This window comes from Triticum aestivum, chromosome 7D (genome assembly GCF_018294505.1).
Source record: "Triticum aestivum cultivar Chinese Spring chromosome 7D, IWGSC CS RefSeq v2.1, whole genome shotgun sequence".
NCBI classification, from domain to species: domain Eukaryota; kingdom Viridiplantae; phylum Streptophyta; class Magnoliopsida; order Poales; family Poaceae; genus Triticum; species Triticum aestivum.
The window spans coordinates 24,972,089-24,990,903 of NC_057814.1; the positions used below are offsets into that span (position 1 = coordinate 24,972,089).

At 47.5% G+C, this 18,815-nt stretch overlaps 2 protein-coding genes across 2 annotated transcripts; one reads left to right on the top strand and one right to left on the bottom strand.

The window, feature by feature from the left end:
• Positions 1–2,054: 2,054 nt before the first annotated feature.
• On the bottom strand, positions 2,055–3,697 carry LOC123165621 (bisdemethoxycurcumin synthase). Its single transcript, XM_044583313.1, has 2 exons — positions 3,591–3,697; positions 2,055–3,446 (listed from the first exon to the last, which is right to left on the bottom strand). Exon 2 carries the CDS (start codon positions 3,434–3,436, stop codon positions 2,249–2,251), a length of 1,188 nt encoding a protein of 395 aa, XP_044439248.1. The 5' UTR covers positions 3,437–3,446; positions 3,591–3,697; the 3' UTR covers positions 2,055–2,248.
• Positions 3,698–14,815: 11,118 nt separating this feature from the next.
• LOC123168229 (probable carboxylesterase 5) lies at positions 14,816–16,435 on the top strand. Its single transcript, XM_044586101.1, has one exon. It carries the CDS (start codon positions 14,851–14,853, stop codon positions 16,132–16,134), a length of 1,284 nt encoding a protein of 427 aa, XP_044442036.1. The 5' UTR covers positions 14,816–14,850; the 3' UTR covers positions 16,135–16,435.
• Positions 16,436–18,815: the final 2,380 nt, after the last annotated feature.

The window sequence follows — 18,815 nt, forward strand, 5'->3', positions numbered from 1 at the left end:
TTTACCTATAAACTAATCTGACAGATGTTGGCAAGTTGATGTTGGATGCTAGACTCAGCGGACGCTATGTTGAGGACGAACTGCACGCAGCTCAGTCCAATTGACAGCAGCAAGTGGCAAGGCCAGCTCCATGTTCGTCTAGCATAACTGGACCACCAATCGTCATACTTGTGGCCTCGGAAAGCAGGGCGAATTGGTACATCAATGAACAATTTTGCTACAGATCTTGGCAGGTAATTGCTCAACTTAGTAACAACTATACCTGATTTCTGTACAATGTCATCATAGGTGGTTTATTGCTCTTTGTTTTCTTTTGAGATGGTGACGATTTAAGAAGAGTACTTCGAACTTAGAGACTACGAAGTATAAACTATCAAAAATGTTCTTCAATACCTCCTTAATTACTCCACCGTTATATTTCGTTTATTGTGATATAGGAGATGGACTAATATATTAGTTCACTGACAATAAATATGTAGAGTGCCATCTTTTACATTGAAATTATTCGGACATAAAGTTACAAACCTTATTATGGAAGAGCTATGGTGATGTTACAATAATTAAACATATCAAGAGATCTATCTTTGGACAGAACATGGACAAAAAAGCTTGCAAAAGAGTGAAATTAAGACAGAAGCGAGACAAAATGAGAGGAAGCGTGCACACTAGAGGAACCGACATAGAGGGAGGGAGAACAACAAGATGAAGACAATATTTTTTTTGGGTTATTCATTTCGGGATAGCCATGGAATCTGAAATACCTATCATACGACAAGAACTTTTTTTACATAAAAAAGCAATTCAAAGTTTATGTTTCTAGCTATGCTTTTCGTTACGTCTTACGTTTTCCAGTAGAATAGACACATGTGAAGAAGGAATTAGTATATTTTAAATCTTCAAAAAAGGACATCATATTATGTAAAACACAATAGCTTCAACAACGTTTATATTCATTACAGCATATTATCTGAAATATCTAATTGGGATTATAATATTAGATTATTTGAGAACAAAAAGATGCTGTCAAAACTATGTTTGGAAAAGGCTCATATTTTTGAATGTCATCACATTTGGTTGCAATTTTCTGTAGAGAAATAAAATAATGTGTAATGGTGGAAATACTTTATAAAATTCTAGCCCGCACATCAGGCGGGCCTCTCTGCTAGTTACCCTTAATAAGAAAAAAAACTGTTGACAACATTTTCACATGGTTTGCCAAAAAATTATGCTTTTTTATAGTATGCAAGAATAAGCAAATAACAGTGAAATTTCAAGAAACTATGTTCCTAGGAATGAACGACTAGTGGCATTGGTACTGCCCTTAAAGAACAAAGAAAATCAAATAAAACTTAAACAGAATTAAAATAATGAAGTTTTTGAAGAAAGAATAAATTATTGGCATTGATATTACCCACTAGGAAGAAATAAATTAAAAAAAACAAAGAACATAAAATTTTGCACACAATATTCAGTAAAAATGTGCTCATGCAAAATATGCAAGAAGAAACATATAATAGTAATTTTTTGGCGAAAATAATTCCTAAGAAAGAATGAATTAGTGGCATTGGTTTTACCCTCTAAGAATAAATAAAATGAAATAATAACTATTTTTTAAAACAAAGAATAATGAATTAGTAACAATAGTATTACCCTTTAAAGAAGAAAAATAACGAAAAGAATGTTTTAAAAATTTTGCACACAACTTCGCTCTAATATTGCACTTTTTTTAATGTAATTATCGCACATATTGCATAGTGACATTGCAAAAATATCCACAAAGGAAAAATAAAAACCAACTAACGAAGAAAACGAAAAACAAAGACGAAAACACATAAAATCACAAAAGGCATAAGAAATAAAGGAAGAGAAAGGAGGGCTTGATCTCACAATTAATGGGCTTCGGCCCATAAGCAAATCGACTGAGCAAAATATGGGTGCAGTACAAAAAACAAGCCCATGACAGTCCAGAAAAAAACCGTATCAGGAATTTCAGAGCAAAAATGAACAGTCAAGAAACTGGCTGACCCAAATTTACAATTCAAGCAACTTACAAGTAGCTAAAATTATATTTATAACCATATATTGGAGATCACTCTTACAGGACTTAACCACTCTCACACCACATGTTCACATGTCTTACACGTACGTATATATACGTGATATGTGGATATGGAAATATTAATGGTTGCATTGCTTGCACTTATTGAATACATATGCCACGTGTTTTTCATTCCTTCTTTCTAATTACCTAGGTGGCAGCGTGCAGCAGCATCGTCTCCACAGTGAACCCCGGTCCAAATCCCATCATCACCCCCCAGTCTTCATCATGGCTAGCTCCCTCTCCTTCAGGATCTTCTCTTTGGCGCCTGACCTCATCGAGCACAAAGATAACCGTGGCGCCAAGCATGTTACCATACTCTCTCACCACGGTTCTGCTCGCCGCCAGCTTCCCCGGGGCTAGCCGGAGCGCCCTGACGATGTGGTCGAGCATCGCACTGCTGCCAGGATGCACTGCCCAGAAGAGGTTGTTCCATTCGACTACGCCTCCGACGATGGCTAGGTGGTTGCCGAACGCATCCAGCAGGCACCGCTCAACGATGCCCGCCGCCAGTCTTGGCAGTCCGGTGGCGATGGTCCCGCCGATGCCACCGCTCCCGAGCTGCACGGTGAGCATGTGCTCAGTGTCCGGTATCACATACTGCGAGGCAGACACCATCTCGAACAGCGGGCGCTCGTGGACGTCAGGGTCGGCGCCCACGATGACGGCACCGGCGCCGTCACCGAAGAGCCCCTGGGGAATGAGGGTGTCGAAGGAGTCCGCCTCATCGGGCGCGCGGAAGGCAGTGACGGTGAGCTCGACGCAGGCCACGAGGACGCGCGCGCCGCGGTTGTTCTCGGCGAGGTCCTTGGCTAGGCGCAGGGCGGCGCACCCGGAAGCGCAGCCGTTGAGCTGGAGCACGGTGCGCAGGACATCATGACGGAGACCGAGGAGGGACACCAAGCGGACATCGGTGCCCGGGGCGTGCGACCCCGCGTTGGTGCTGACGACGAGATGGGTGATGTCGCCCGCCGGACGGCCCCACTCGGCGATGGCGCTCGCCGCAGCCGACGCGGCGAGCTCCGGGGCGGCGGTAGCCACGACGTCCAGCCGGGCGTCGAGGGACATGCCCGGGTGCGCAGCGAGCAGTTCGTCTGTGTGGTGGAAGAAACGCCTGCCGATGCCTGTCATCCCGCATAGCTTGGCGAAGGTGGGCTTGAGGTCGGTGAGGTGGTCGCTGTTGGTGACGCGGAAGTAGTAGTCGGGGTAGTCGCCCTGGGGCACGCAGTGGGGCGGGTTCGCCGTGCCGATGGCCAGCACCGCCGCCGGCCCGTCCGCACGCTGCGCAACACGGATCTCACGGACGGTGGTGGCTGGGATGCTGCTGCTGCTTGCCATGGTGACTTTCCTGCATGCAATACTAAGTAGAATCAGATCGTTGAAAAGCGATCGATCTTTAGGTTCCAAAACCCCCTTACCTTCTACTCCTATTCTACCTGATAGCTAGATAGCTGAACCCGAGAGTTGGATGAAGTGGGGACGATCGAGGTACCTTGTGAAGAACAAAGCAAACAAGGCGAGAGGCTGATCAAATGATTTATGTGCGTTGGGAGATGGGAGGAGGCGGCAAGTATTTAAGGACGTGCGGGGGCAGGGTTCCTGGTCCCTGCAAAAAAAGGGAGCAGGGCTCACGCGTGTAAATATCTCGTCTAGGCATATGATTGAAGCCTAGTGCAAATAGTTTAACTATATGTGAAGACGGGCGGGACCCCGGGGCTGGTGAATCCACAAACATTTGGGCCCATAATTGAATCCCAAGGGAGAGTTACAAATGGCCTATCACTTCTCTAATTAAAGCTCCCCCACAAACAGTCTCCGAGCTTATTGGGCCGACCAGTGCGTTGGAACAGCTAGTCCGTTCAGTTCTCATGTCGTTTGATGCTGAAGCAATACTTAAGATCCCATTGTGTACTAGGAGGATCGATGATTTCTGGGCATGAAGTGAAGAACCTCGAGGCAACTTTACTGTGGGATCAACATACCGCATATTGGTCCGGGCTCCGGACTAAGCAAAACAGAGAGAGCTGGCTAGAGGGCCGCGAGGGATCATCAAACCTCCGGGAAGAAAGTAAGGAGTAGAAGTCAATATGGAAAACTTCAGGTTTCGTTGAAGCTCATGGTATATATTTAGCGGTTGGCTAGGCACACCATCAGGAAAGGTTCTCCATCGTCGTCACATGGAAACTACCGGAGCCTGTAACTTGTGGGACGTACATGATACATGGAGTACGAAAGCTATCCAAGATCAGTGTCGCGGAGTACATGTGCATTGTCTTCCCAAGCTATCCTAGTTCAGTTGAGTATATATATACACACCAGGAGGAGAATGCGAAGGACTGGATTTCCGCTATGCTGGGAGCGCTGTCATCGGAAGATTTGCTTAGTCCGGACCAACATGCGGGGAGCTCTATAACTTGTGGGGCGTACATGATACATGGAGTATGAAAGCTATCCAAGATCAGTGTCCCGGAGTACATGGGTGTTGTCTTCCGAAGCTATCCTAGTTCAGTTGAGTATACACCGGGAGGAGAATGCGAAGGACTGGATCTCCGCTATGCGGGGAGAGCAGCCATCGGAAGATTTTTACCAAGTTTGTAGTGACCATGTGGGCGATCTGGGGTGCCCGTAGGAAAGCAATACATTGAGGTGTTTTTAAAGACCCCACATGCTATACACGACTTCATCACCTCATACATCACAGAGCTACAAGTGATCACTCCAAACAGGGTGTCCCATGGGAGTGCAACTCCTCGTCCGACTGGCTGGCTGGCACCTCCTGAACATCCCGCAAAGCTGAACGTGGATGTAGCAGTTGGCAGGAGGGGGCAGAACAGAGCGGTCGATGCCATCTGCAGGAATCTTTATGGGAGCTTCGGCTTTTATTTTCACCAATATTGGTGACCTAACTACTTTAGAAGGCCTGGCTATCAGAGAGGGGGTAGCTCTAGCCAAGGATCTGAACCAGAACCGTATTCATGTTGCATCGGATTGTAAGGGGTGGTAGAAGAAGTTCACAACAGAAGTGGTGTTGCATACAGAGCAATCATCCAGGATATCAAACTACACTTATCAACTTTTTTTCATGTTCCTTGCAAAAAACAAAACCCTTTTATTTCATGTAATATAGTTCACCAATTAAGGAGCTCAAAATAAAATTTAGCGAAGCATACTTTCACTTTGGGAGCTGGTCACCATGTTTAGTTAGGCCAGCCCGGTAGTATTCCTTTCGTCCCTGTAAATATTGTGGTGGTTGAATAAACCCTTCGCGAGATTGCCTAAAAAAACTAAATAAATCCTAAATCAGCCGTTAATTTTAACTATTATTGCATGAATCATTCGGCTCCCTATCCAGCGCTATGATCGCGCATCAGCCGCACTATGCGCGGGTTGGTCTACTAGCCTTTTTACAAAGGACGGAAAGGGGGGCATGCATGCTAGTACTATAGCAGGAAGGTGGGACATGCAGGTATGAGGTTTCTATATTTTTTTTCATATATATGCAGGTTTGAATAAATGCCCAACAAGTAACCGCTTCGTGTGGAAACAAATAAAGGGTGCGGGCGACTTGCAAAATCTGACATTGGTGCGGCCGGGAGATTTGTACTACATAATTATGCAAAACTGAATGTCCTTTCAATAGGCCACTATTCCTTGGGAGAACATGTTGTCCTTTAATGTTTGTGTAGGTCCAATAAATGGATGCATCAAGTCTTGCGTGAAAAAGAAATTAATAAAGAATGCCTTGTGCGTATGTATATAGGACAGGGATAGCTACCATAGCGTACATGCACATGCAGAAAGATCATTGGTGCGCACCAACCTGTGGTTGGATGAATGGATGGTTAGAGGGGCAGTGGTTGGTATCCTCAGCCTACCAGAGTTCAAGTCCTGGTGCTCGCAATATTCCTGAATTTATTTCAGGATTTTCGGCAATGCGTTTTCTGTGGGAGGAGATGTTCCTGTCAACGACGCGGCGCCTATAATGACTTTGTAAATCTCAAGATGATATAGCGGCTCAGTCTCTCGGATGTGCTCATAGAAGTATGGTGTGTGTGCGCGTTCGTAGAGATGAGTGTATGCACGTATATATGAGCGTTTGCATTGTACCTGTTAAAAAAAAAGACCGTTGGTCCGTCGTCGCGAGCGATACCTATCATACTTCCAACGATTATTTGAACGCACATGGTGGACGCAGCAAGCGAGAGGTGAGTCAGTTCTGCATGTGCACCATTCAACAAAGCCACCACGTACGTACGTGGTCACATGAGATACATGTGAGCTTGCATCTACAAATGCCAACAGCACCCATTGGATTTGTCAAGGCTTCACAGAACCGGTGTTTGGTAGTATAACCAATTAACACGGACGTACCTGGTCACGAACGACGACAAAGACCAGCAGTGCTACGTGTGAGAACACTCCTTTGCAGTCGCGCTCGACGTTGTCGGTCAGGTGCAAAGGACCCACCCGCGTGTGCCTGCACCCTCCCCTTGAATTCAACTTGTGAGCCCAGAGCCCAGCAGAGGAGCCCACGCAAGTAAAGAAAGACTTGTGAGCCCAGTGCATGCAGATGATGTCCCCTCCACGTACCACGATAAATCAATCCAGTGGCCCTCGCCCAGTCAATCTCACGCTTGTTTTCGGTCCCTACATGTGGCAAGATTCAACAAACAATACATGGTGTGTCAATAGTAAGAATTTGTCCTTACCTATGGAAAGATTCAACAAAACAATCCATGGTGTGTTGCCTCAAGATAACTATCATCGTACTACGTCCAACAATAAGCTGCCTACTTGCTGGGATGTGTATGTGCTCACATAACAACGGAGTGTGGACCCAGCTAGTCAATGATGGTAGGCGCTACGTACGGACGCACACGACGTAACAAAGCCAGCATCACATGCATGTGTACTTGCATCTAGAGTATGGTAAAAAATTCACACGGACGTACCTAGTTACGAACGATGACAAAGACCGGCAGTACTACATGTGACTGTGAGAACATCCTTTCGCAGTCGCGCGTTGAACACGTTAGACACTGCCGGTCAAGTCGCCCCATAGGCAATCTCTTCCCCATTAATGTAAACCGGTGGGGCCCAGCGTGTCCTTCAGTGTGTCTCGCACTATCTATTATATTATTAAAACAATAGGAAACAAACAGTGAGGATTAACCATCACGGGGCCGTCAGCTGCAAACGGCCGTGCCACATGGCTTCTATTTACCGGGTGCCTTCTACAGGGCTAGTTAACGGGGTGTGCACGCAGCTAGCCGATGCTGGTTGGTGCTACGTATGTACGCACACGAAGCAACAAAGCCAGCATGACATGCATGTGTACTTGCATTTACAAGTGCCAACAGAACCCAATGTACGAGAATTGTCAAGCGTCACAAATTTGTAATGTTCGGTAACAAATTAACACGGACGTACCTGGTTACGAACAATGCCAAAGACCGGCAGTGCTACATGCGACTGTGGGAAGATCCTTTCGCAGTCACGCGTTGAACGTGCGGTCCAGCTTCGCACGTTAGAAGCTGTCGGTCAGGTCGTCCCATAGGTAATCTCTTCCCCATGAATATAAACCGGTGTGTCCCGACGTGTCCTTCAGTTTTTCTAACCCTATTTTTGTTAAAAACAAAAAACTTAACTTTGTAAACAAGGAAGTACTAAATTATAGTGGTATCAAATCTTGAAGGTTTACAGGGCGCGCTTCAACAATCTCTCGGACCAAGACGATTAGCGGTTGGACTAAAAAATAACATTGATAGTTATAGCATGGCGCCTATTACTAGAGAAATTAATGCATACACACATACACATATGCATGTAGTTATTCCACTCCGTGTACAGACCTACATGGAGAGAAAATTATGGGCTTGATTGCGGTTATCACACCATTATTAATTAGGCATTAAACCAAAGGAGCCTAAAATCCCTACGGCGGTGGAAATGCATGAGAATTGAAGCGCGTCGTGTAAACTGTGATGGAGGGAGTACATAGTATCAGTTATAATAAATGTTATATTTGCCGTCTTCCCGGTTTTTATTTCTCACAAGTTAATTAGTTGGCAGAAGCATAATTTTTTTTTGCATTGTTGTAGTAGTAAATAGAATTTTAATTATTACTCCCCCTGTCGCATAATATAAGATGTGATTACAACCAATATGTGAGTACATATGTGTTCCATAAAAAAATTGTGAGTACATCTATTGTCATAACATTTGATATTATAGGATGGAGGGAGTTGTAAAGAAAGACTTGTGCAAATGGACATTCCTATGCAATGAAAATGAAAATCATCTTATACTACAAATGAAAATGAAGGCAACAATGTACATTCGTATGCAATGGAAATGCAAGCACCAATCGATAAAAACGGAAACGGATAAGAAGGAAGTATGTGCCATGTCTTTGATGGTGGAGGCATTTTTACTACCGGGAGCATTTGCTCTGGATGAACAGTAATTGGAAAAAAAGTTCGGAAGAGAGCTGCTGGCAGTGTCACAAGCGACAGCGGCACCCAGTGGGTCCGGCTGGTGGTTGAACAATAGGTGAAGACAGGCGGGACGCCGGGGCTGGTAATTCCACAAACATTTGGGCCCATTATTGGATAGCAAGGGAGAGTTACAAACGACCTATCACTTCTCTAATTCAAGCTCCCCCCATAGAAAGTCTCCGAGCTTATTGAGCCGACAAGTGCGTTGGAAGACCTTTAGTTCAATTTTTACGCCGTTTGATGCTGAAGCACTACTTAAGATCCCATTGTGTACTAGGGGGGTCGAGGATTTCTGGGCATGGAGTGAAGAACCTTGAGGCCACATTACTCAGGGGTCAGCATACCACATGTTGGTCTGGACTAAGAAAAACAAAGAGAGTTGTCTAGAAGGCCGCGAGGGATCGACAAACCTCCAGGAGGAAAGTAAGGAGTAGAAGTCAATCTAGAAAACTTCAGGTTTCATCGAAGCTCAGGGTATTTATTTCGCGGTTTGCTGGGCACTCAATCCCATCAGGAGAGGTTCTCCATCGTCGTCACATGGCCACGACCGGAGCCTGTAACTTGTGCAGCGTATATGATACATGGAATACGAAAGCTATCCTAGATCAGTGTCATGGAGTACATGTGCGTTGTCTTCCGAAGCAATCCTAGATCAGTTCTGTATACACAAGGAGGAGAACGCGAAGGGCTGGATCTTCACTGTGCAGGGAGCGCTGTCATTGGAAGATTTTCCAACTTTGTAGGGACCATGTGGGCGATCTGGGGTGCCCGTTGGAAAGCAATACATTGAAGTATTTTCAAGACCTCACATGCTATACATGAGTTCATCACCTCGTACATAACAAAGCTACAAGTGCTCACTCAGAATAGGGTGTCCCATGGGAGTGCAATCCCTCGTCCGACTGGATGGCTGGCACCTCCTTAACATCACTCAAAGCTGAACGTGGATGCAGCAGTTGCCGGAGGGGGTCGAACGGAGAGGTCGATGCCATTTGCAGGGATCATGCGGGAAGATTTATGGGAGCTTCGGCTTTTATTTTTCACCAATATTGATGACCCAGCTACTTTAGAAGCCCTAGCTATCAGAGAGGGGCTAGTTCTAGCCGAGGATCTGAACCAGAACTATATTCATGTGGCATCGGATTGCAAGGGATAGTAAAAGAAGTTCACAACGGAGTGTTGCATAAGGAGAAATCATCTAGGAGAGCAAACTACACTTATCTACTTTTATTTCATGTAATATAGTTCACGAATTTAGGAGCTCAAATGTCGAGTCTCACGATTTAGCGAAACATACTTTGACTCTTGGAGCTGGCCGCCATGTTTGGTTAGGCCGGCCTGATGGTATTCCTTTCCTCCCTGTAAAGATTGTGGCGGTTGAGTAAACGTTCGCGAGATTGCATAAAAAAAGAAGCTACATAATTCTGCCAAACTGAATGTCCTTTCAATAGGACACTATTCCTTGGAGAACATGTTGTTCATTAATGATTGTGTAGGTCCAATAAATGTATGTATGAAGTCCGATGTGAAAAAGAAGTTATAATAAAGAAAGATTTGTGCGTACGTGCATAGGACAGGGGTAGCTACCATAACACATGTGCACATGCAAGAAGATTGATGGTCCATCGTCGCCAGCGATAGCTATCGTACGTTCAATGATTATTTGAACACACGGGGTGGATACAGCGAGCGAGTGGTGAGTCTATTCTGGTAGCACTACGGATGACAGTGCACCACGCAACAAAGCCAGGACGTACTTACGTGGCCACATGGCATTCATGTGAACTTGCATCTACGAATGCCAACAGAACCCATTGGAATTGTCAAGGCTTCACAGAACCAATGCTTGGTACTACTAACAAATTAACACGGACGTACCTATGTTAGAAATAATACTTTAGGTTAACATTAAATTAGATCTGGATCTCTGGATTTGAACACCAATACATGTGCGCAAACGTGTGAACTTACAAGTGCTTGCCAAAGTCCCATGCTCTTGATGCAGCCCCTACTCGATGCAGCCCATGACAATAGTTGGCGAAGCTGAACAGCATCGAGTGAATAGCCCATGGCCGAAAGCGTGAATCATAGAAAGCAATTGGTAGAAGGCGTCCAAAACGCTACCGTCATAGAGATGGCCGGCATGGGCAGCGGCCGGTCAGTGTAGATGGCAGCAGGCAGCCACCGGCACAGCCTTGCGGTGGCAGGGGATTCTGATGGTTAATATTTGAGAAAGTACAGGCTTTCCTACACCCCCTTATCTAGCCATTCATTCTTACATCGCGATTCGTGCGAGCAACTTTTATCTTTTTTGTTTCTCCTAAATAGAACAACATATGAACCTGAAACTTTGTAGGACGACAAAACATTCTAACTAGAATGTGGGAAAAAACTTTCAGATTTTTTCGTGGATCATGTATAGAAAAAAATATTGTTTTTTACTCAAAAAATCTCATTTTGTACATTTATGTCGGACAAAAAAATCTGAAAGTTTTTTCTCACATTGTAGTAAGAATGTTTTGTTGTCCTGCAAAGTTTGAAGTTCATATGTTGTTTTGTTTTGAAGGAACAAAAAAGAGAAAAATTCGTGTTGTAAGTTAGTTGTGTCGCACGGATCTCAAAGCAATATTGAAGGGTATGGATAAGAGGTGTCCAGAAGCCCGTGTTTTATAAATCCGCGTTCGGATTCTGATGGCCTTCTAATCCCTTTGTGCTCCCTTATAGGATCGGCCTTTAGAAGTTTGTTGGGGTTATCTCATGTATGTGTTTGTCATTTCCCAAGGGGCACCACCTTTTCTTTTTATACTTGGTGCTAAGGGACCAAACCAAAAATTGCCTTTTTGTGTGCCTTGAATCATAGCACAAAACCTGGAGAAGAGCTCCCCTTTTCTCTCGGTCCGTTATGACCTGAGATCAAATTCCAACAACCTGGTCACAAACGGTGACAAAGACTGGCAGTGCTACGTGTGAGAACACTCCTTCGAAGTCGCAGTCACGCTGGAGGTTGTTGGTCAGGTGCAAAGGACCCACCCACGTGTGCATGTACCCTCCCAGAATCTCTAACCTCCCTTGAATTCAACTTGTGAGACCAGCAGAGGAGCCACGCAAGTACCCCGATCTCACACTTGTGGGCTAAGAGCATCTACAGCCAGGCGTCCCAAACTCGGCTCATACATCCGGACAGGCCGCCCGGTCACTGACCGATCACTATTTTTGACCCAGACGGGCCCCTCAAACGGGCCTCAAACGCCCGGGCTGGCCGACACCCATCATATCTAGCTCAAATATGGGGCGGATATGTGGGCGCCCGGGCGTTTCCGCCACGTAGGACTGACGATGGGGTCCCACGCGGACTCACCCGGAAACTCGGCGGTCCGACAGAGGCCTCCTCCGTCGCTGCAGTGTGAACAACACGTGGCGCCGCTCTAGCTTGCCGCCCGAGGCCAAATCCGGCTATTTAAGTCTGCCTGGGGCCCGCAACCCTAGCCCATCCACATCGTCCCTCTTTGCGCCGCCACCCGAGCTCGTCCGCCTCCTCACCCCTGCTCTCCCACACTCTCCCGCATCGCCATGGTCCGGCGGCTGGTCACCACGTACACTTTGCTCACGCCGGAGTGCCAGAGGTAGATCGTGGAGGAGATCCAGACAAGGCGCGCCGTCCGCATCGCTGTCGGGCTGTCTCCGGACTCGCCAGAGCTGGAGGAGGACGAGGAGCAGCAGTCGGACTGGGACGAGGGAGAGCCGCTGTCGGAGCTGATGGAGGTAGTGGATCTTGAGGAGGACGAGGCAAAGCTACCGGAGCAGGGGTTCAACGAGGCGGTTTCTCCGGCAGGAGGAGGCGGTGTCCGACGCGCTCTTCGTCGAACTCGGCGCTGAGATAGAGGAGGAGGAGGAGGAGGCCGGAGCAGAGGCGTCGGAGCTCGGGAGCTGCCGCTGCCGCCCATGCTGCCAGAGCCGGGCACGGAGATTGTCGACATCTCCGAGGAGGAGTAGTTAGATCTCTACGTAGTACGCAGGTTTTATCGTTTGCATGCTTTTGTATGGATTTAAGAATCTAGTATGAAATGTCCGGATGCAGTAGTATTAATTTGAGAAGTGCCCTGTCACTGCCCGCAGATGCGCCCAGGCCCGTCCACGTGAGGGGTCATATTTGTCATATGCGGCTGTAGATGCTCTAAGAAATGAATGTACATATATACTATTCCCTTAGTTCATAATATAAGAGCATTAGCGTTTTCGACACTACACTAATATAAAAACTACTTTTGTATTAGGAGACGGAGGGAGTAGTTAGGAAAGACTTGTGTTAAGTGCATAGGACAGGATAGCGACCGTAGTGTACGTGCGCATGTAGATCAACGGAGGAACAAACAACGAAGCTGTGCCCTCCACGTACCACGATCAATCAATCCTGCGGCCCTCGCCCAGTCCGTGATGCATGTGTGGCTGCTATGTAATCATGTGTGACGCATAGGACACATGCATGAAGATGGACGGAGGAACAAACAACGAAGCTGTGCCCTCCACCTACCATGATCAATCAATCCAGCGGCCCTCTCCCAATCATTGTGATGCATGTGTAATCGCGTACTGGAATCGTAGTATGAATTTATCGTTACGGACGGCAAGATTCAACAAACAATCAATTGGTGTGTGGCCTCAAGATATCTATCGTCGTCCCACAGTGAGCTGCCTACGTACTTGCTCGGATGTGTATGTGTATAAAAAATATGTGAGCCGACGGAGTGTGTACACAGCTAGTCAATGCTGGTCACGCGTTCACGCGTTAGACGCTGTCGGTCAAGTGCAGAGCGCCCAACCACGTGTGTCGCGCCGTCCCATAGCTAATCTCTCTCCTCAATGAATGAATATTAATAGGTGGGGCCTAGCGTGTCCTTCAGTATCTCCGACTCACCCTATTTTTGTTAAAAAGAAAAAAAACTGATTTTGTACGTTTCTGTCCCAAATCGAGCACCTTAAGAGTATTCACTACGTACTACTCCATAAATAACTAGACTAATATTTGCTATTAGCTCCCGCGAGGCAAGATGTTGTTAATGATTTTGTCACAGTGTACTGACAAATAATTATGATTTTTCACAAGGTAGTCGGTAGAAACGTGTACTAATTTTTATTTATGACAAGGTAATTGGCAGAAACCATATGCACAATAGACATAAAGCATCTATTTTGAAAGATAGGCTATTAATCTGTCAACAATATTTTCTGTTTATCCATCTATACTTACATATTTATGTAGTCAAATGTACCCTTCTTCTACGTTCTTTAATAATATTTTTGAAAGCTCACTTCTTCGCTTGTTACATAAGAGGAAAGACTGAACCAAGTTTTGTGCAAAGAAACAACCTTGGTAATAGTTTGCTTTCTAGACGTGTCGCTCGGACTATAAATTACTAGATGATACCCCGCGCGTTGCTGCGGGGATCGGTTGTGTATTTTTTATCTAACATCCACATCAAAAAGATGATAGCAATTGGAATCAATTATATGACAAATTTCATTTCCAGATATTTGTATCGTAAATGTGTGGTTTAAATATAAATTGTATATAAAACAAAGGTAGTTGTAGTAGGAACCATATTTTTAGTACTCCTAAGCTGCAATGTAGTGCATTAGAAGTTCCAAAGAAGGCAATCCTGAAGCATCCTCGACACATGCCCTACATCACCATCAGGACATGAACATACCTGTACGCATGTTGATTTGAGTAAGTTAACAACAGTGGCCAAAAATAATAAGATGTTATAAAGCACAATCTAGAACGTGAGTGAAGATAGCAATATAGCCCAGGAACGGGAACAGTCCCGACACAGTCTGCTTCTGAATATAGTGAAAAGACCATAAAAATGAATAACATCAGGATCTAAATCACTCAATATAGTACCCCTTGGTAAAAGGAATAACTCATAGGAACCCATTGCAAAATAAATGATATAAGAGGTTAGCATTAACGTAGTTAACTGTTGTACAATAAATGAAACTTCCTCCGTCCCATAATATAAGCCGTGCAGTGTTAAAAACATTTTTATATTATGGGACGGAAGGAGTATAAGAGGTTAGGTGGATCCATGAAAGGTGGGGTCGTGGAAAGGTGGTAGCCACTTTGTTGCGGTGGACGTGGAAAGCTGGGAGCTGTGTGACGGAAATGGCTCTATAAATTCGGCAGCCAACGACGCGGGATGCAGCGGCACAACTGAAAACAAGAGTTCCAAAGTAAAGCATCTCAACTGCGCCATGCATGCAAACAAGACATCTCCAGCGAATGAGAAGGACGGACATGACATCTCCGTGGACATGTACCCCTTCATACGCAAGTACAAGGACGGCAGCATCGAGCGTTTCCTGCGCAGCCCATTCGTGCTGGCGTCGCCGGATCAGGGCGGCAACCGTGGGGTGGCGACGAGGGACGTCGTCGTCGACATGGCCACCGGCGTGTCTGTGCGCCTGTTCCTCCCGTCCCGTGCCGCCGGGACCGCACGCAGGAATGGGCTTCCTCTCGTCCTCTACGTCCATGGCGGCTCGTTCTGCACGGAGAGCGCTCTCGGCCGGACGTACCACCGCTACGCGACCTCCCTCGCCGCCAGCGCCCGGGCCCTCGTCGTGTCGGTGGAGTACCGTCTAGCGCCGGAGTTCCCCATACCCGCAGCCTACGACGACGCGTGGGCCGCGCTCCAGTGGGCGGCTTCCATGTCCGACCCTTGGCTGGCCAGCTACGCCGACCCTGCGCGAACATTCCTGGCCGGCGACAGCGCGGGCGGCAACGTCGTCTACCACACGGCAGTCCGCGCCAGCCACGAAGTCAACGACGACATGATGGACATTGCGGGGCTGATCATGGTGCAGCCTTACTTCTGGGGAGCCAAGCGGCTGCCTTCGGAGCTCGCGTGGGACGACAGCGAGGGCGTTGCGGGCCTTGCGGCGGTGTTCCCGCCGTACGGGGTGGACCGTCTGTGGCCGTTCGTGACGGCCGGCCAGTCCGGCAACGACGACCCCCGGATCGACCCTCCGGCCTCGGAGGTCTCATCGCTGGCTTGCCGCCGCGTGCTCATCGCCGTGGCCGGGAAGGACTCTCTGCGGGACCGCGGCCTCGGCCTGGCGGCCCGCATGCGTGATCACGACGCGCCGTGGCCTTGGATGACGCCGGGGCGCCGCGAGGTGACAGTGGTGGAGTCCGAAGGCGAGGACCACGGCTTCCACCTCTACAGTCCGCTGAGGGCCACCAGCAAGAGGCTCATGGGGAGCATCGTGGAGTTCATAAACCAGCAGCCCAGCTCGTCGCCTGCTAATCCTGTGGTGTTCGGCGTGCCCACGACGCCGTTCAAGGACGTGTTTGGGTATGGCATGGCCATGAAGTCCTGGGGCACACGGTCCCGTATGGCTACTTCCTTTAAAATTGGAAGGGTTGGGCCATCCAACAAAATCTCAGTTCGACTGCCGATGCCTGCTGGTAACGCTCATCACAAACATCCATTATCTGCTGCGGTTCCGTGGGGTTGTGTGATCAACAACTTTTTCTAGATGACGGCCGTCCTGATAACGCGCACATAAATTAATGTCTCATTCAGACTCTCTTCAGAGGGTCTATGACAAGGGTATGCCCTTCTCCACTGCATACTAGTACACTAAATAAAACACAAAGAGTCCACTACCTAGTATTAATTACTCTATTAGTCATGTGAGTCCTTCAGGCCAAGAGCTGGATTATTAGTTAAAACGGTCCTATTGGTACTATCCATTAGGATTTTTGGGAGATCAAATTCACAAATGTATGCCAATTACAGGCCAGGGAATTATATATAAACTTGTCTGCTTTATCTTATTATTCGGTGTCTGCTAAATTTATATTGCATGTCTTACCTTAAAAATGTATATTGTATGTCTTTTCATGTGGTCACTGCGCGCGACCATGTTTCTCTCGGCCTTCAGCATGTGGATCACATGCATGAATTGGTCACATGTGGAAGGATAAGCATATAATGGTGGATTTTTTGCAAATAAGAAGTTTCCTAAGAAAGAATGAATTGGTCACATTGTTATTACCCTTAGTGAAGAAAGAAAATGAAATGAAAGGGCCGGTCCTGAGATTTTGGGGGCCCGGGGTGTCGGTGTCAAAACCGGCGGATCTCGGGTAGGGGGTCCCGAACTGTGCGTCTAAGGCGGATGGTAACAGGAGGCGGGGGACACAATGTTTACCCAGGTTCGGGCCCTCTCGATGGAGGTAATACCCTACTTCCTGCTTGCTTGATCTTGATGATATGAGTATTACAAGAGTTGATCTACCATGAGATCGTAGAGGCTAAACCCTAGAAGCTAGCCTATGGTATGATTGTTGTTGTCCTACGGACTAAACCCTCCGGTTTATATAGACACCGGAGGGGGCTAGGGTTACACAGAGTCGGTTACAAGGGAGGAGATCTACATATCCGTATTGCCAAGCTTGCCTTTCACGCCAAGGAGAGTCCCATCAGGACACGGGACGAAGTCTTCAATCTTGTATCTTCATAGTCCAACAGTCCGGCTGTCCGAGGACCCCCTAATCCAGGACTCCCTCAGTAGCCCCTGAACCAGGCTTCAATGACGATGAGTCTGGCGCGCAGATTGTCTTCGGTATTGGAAGGCGGGTTCCTCCTCCGAATACTCCATGGAAGATTTCGAACACAAGGATAGTGTCCGGCTCTGCAAAACAAACTCCACATACACCGTAGAGAGAATAATATTTCCACAAATCTAAACTGCTGACACATTCTGCAGCATGACATCACACTACGGCCCGGTCATTATTCGAACCGTTTTTCTCAACCAGCAACTGCACATATTGCGAGGCGGTTTTCTTGGCCCGTCTTGTCAAAGCAGAGATCGTGTCCCCTTATCACGGGATTCTCATCAATACGGGTGTGGGTAACCCAACCGCACCATCAATTACGGCGCTTGGGGAATAAGCAGTTTTACCAGGAAAGTGGGGAGGCGCAGAATCCCTGCTGCCTTTATAAGGGGATAAGGACTCCCTTTCGCACCCACGCTTTCTCCTTCCCGATCCATTCCCCTCCGCTCAAGCTCCAGCGCCCAAGCGTTCATCTTTTCTGCCCACAAAGGCCTTCCAAAAATGTCCGGATCCGGAGCAGGAGGCAAATGGATGGCCTCTACCGTCCGGGAGAAGGATATCAAAAAGCTTCGGGAGGCCGGGTATCTGGCCAAGAAAATCAGCCATCGTCTCCCGACGGCGGGACAGATCGTCCCTACCCTGGAACCCCACGAGAGGGTTGTATTCCTCCCTCACTTAGTCCGCGGGCTAGGGTTTCCCCTCCACCCGTTCGTTCCCGGCATCATGTATTATTATGGGATCGATCTTCACAATCTGTCCCCTAATTCCTTCCTCAACATCTCGACATTCATTGTCGTGTGCGAGGCTTTTCTCCGCATCTCGCCACATTTTGGCTTATGGCTGAAGATTTTTAATGTGAAGCCCAAGGTAGTGGGTGGCGAGCACGCCGAGTGTGGGGGCGCTATGGTGAGCAAGATGCCCAACGTTACATGGCCAACAGGCACCTTTAACGATTCTGTCAAGGAGTGGCAACAGCAGTGGTTTTACATCACCGAGCCGCGCGGCATGGAATGGGCCGCTACTCCCGAGTTTGGATCCAGTGCCCCCCTGCGGCTTACATCCTGGGTCAAGAAGGGCCTGAACTGGTCCTCGTCCGACGAATTGTCGGTGCTCCAGACGCGTATTAAAGATATGGGAGACAAGAACATTGAACTTGTCAATGTGGTCCAGGTGATGTTACTTCGCCGGATCTTGCCTTGTCAACACCAGACTTGCAATCTATGGGAATTCGATCCGGCCAAGCACCAAACCTTGCGAGAGCTTTTTGGATCCTCGCACAAGGACATCTGGAAGGTGCTCTTCAAGTCCAGCAAATCGTGGCCGGACTCCGGCGAAGACCGCGGGTACCAACTGTCCCGCCCTGCAAGTTCGGTAAGTAATCGTACTTTTTATCCGCATAACCCAAGGGAAGCGCTTAATGTGTTTTCTACAACTCTCCTACGACTGGACGAAGAAGGCGGAGCGGATCCATTGTCCGGCCCCACTGCCCGAAGAACCGGCCGTCCCACTTCTGACGAAGATGCTGGTCCCGACGCCTTACAAGGTGTCGAAGAAGACGGCCGAGAAGGGGGCCAAGAAGACCCGGGCCGGCCTTCGT

Bases quoted from the DNA above. Each gene is read 5' to 3' on its own strand.
- LOC123165621 (XM_044583313.1), bottom strand. From the start codon at position 3,436: ATGGCAAGCAGCAGCAGCATCCCAGCCACCACCGTCCGTGAGATCCGT.
- LOC123168229 (XM_044586101.1), top strand. From the start codon at position 14,851: ATGCATGCAAACAAGACATCTCCAGCGAATGAGAAGGACGGACATGAC.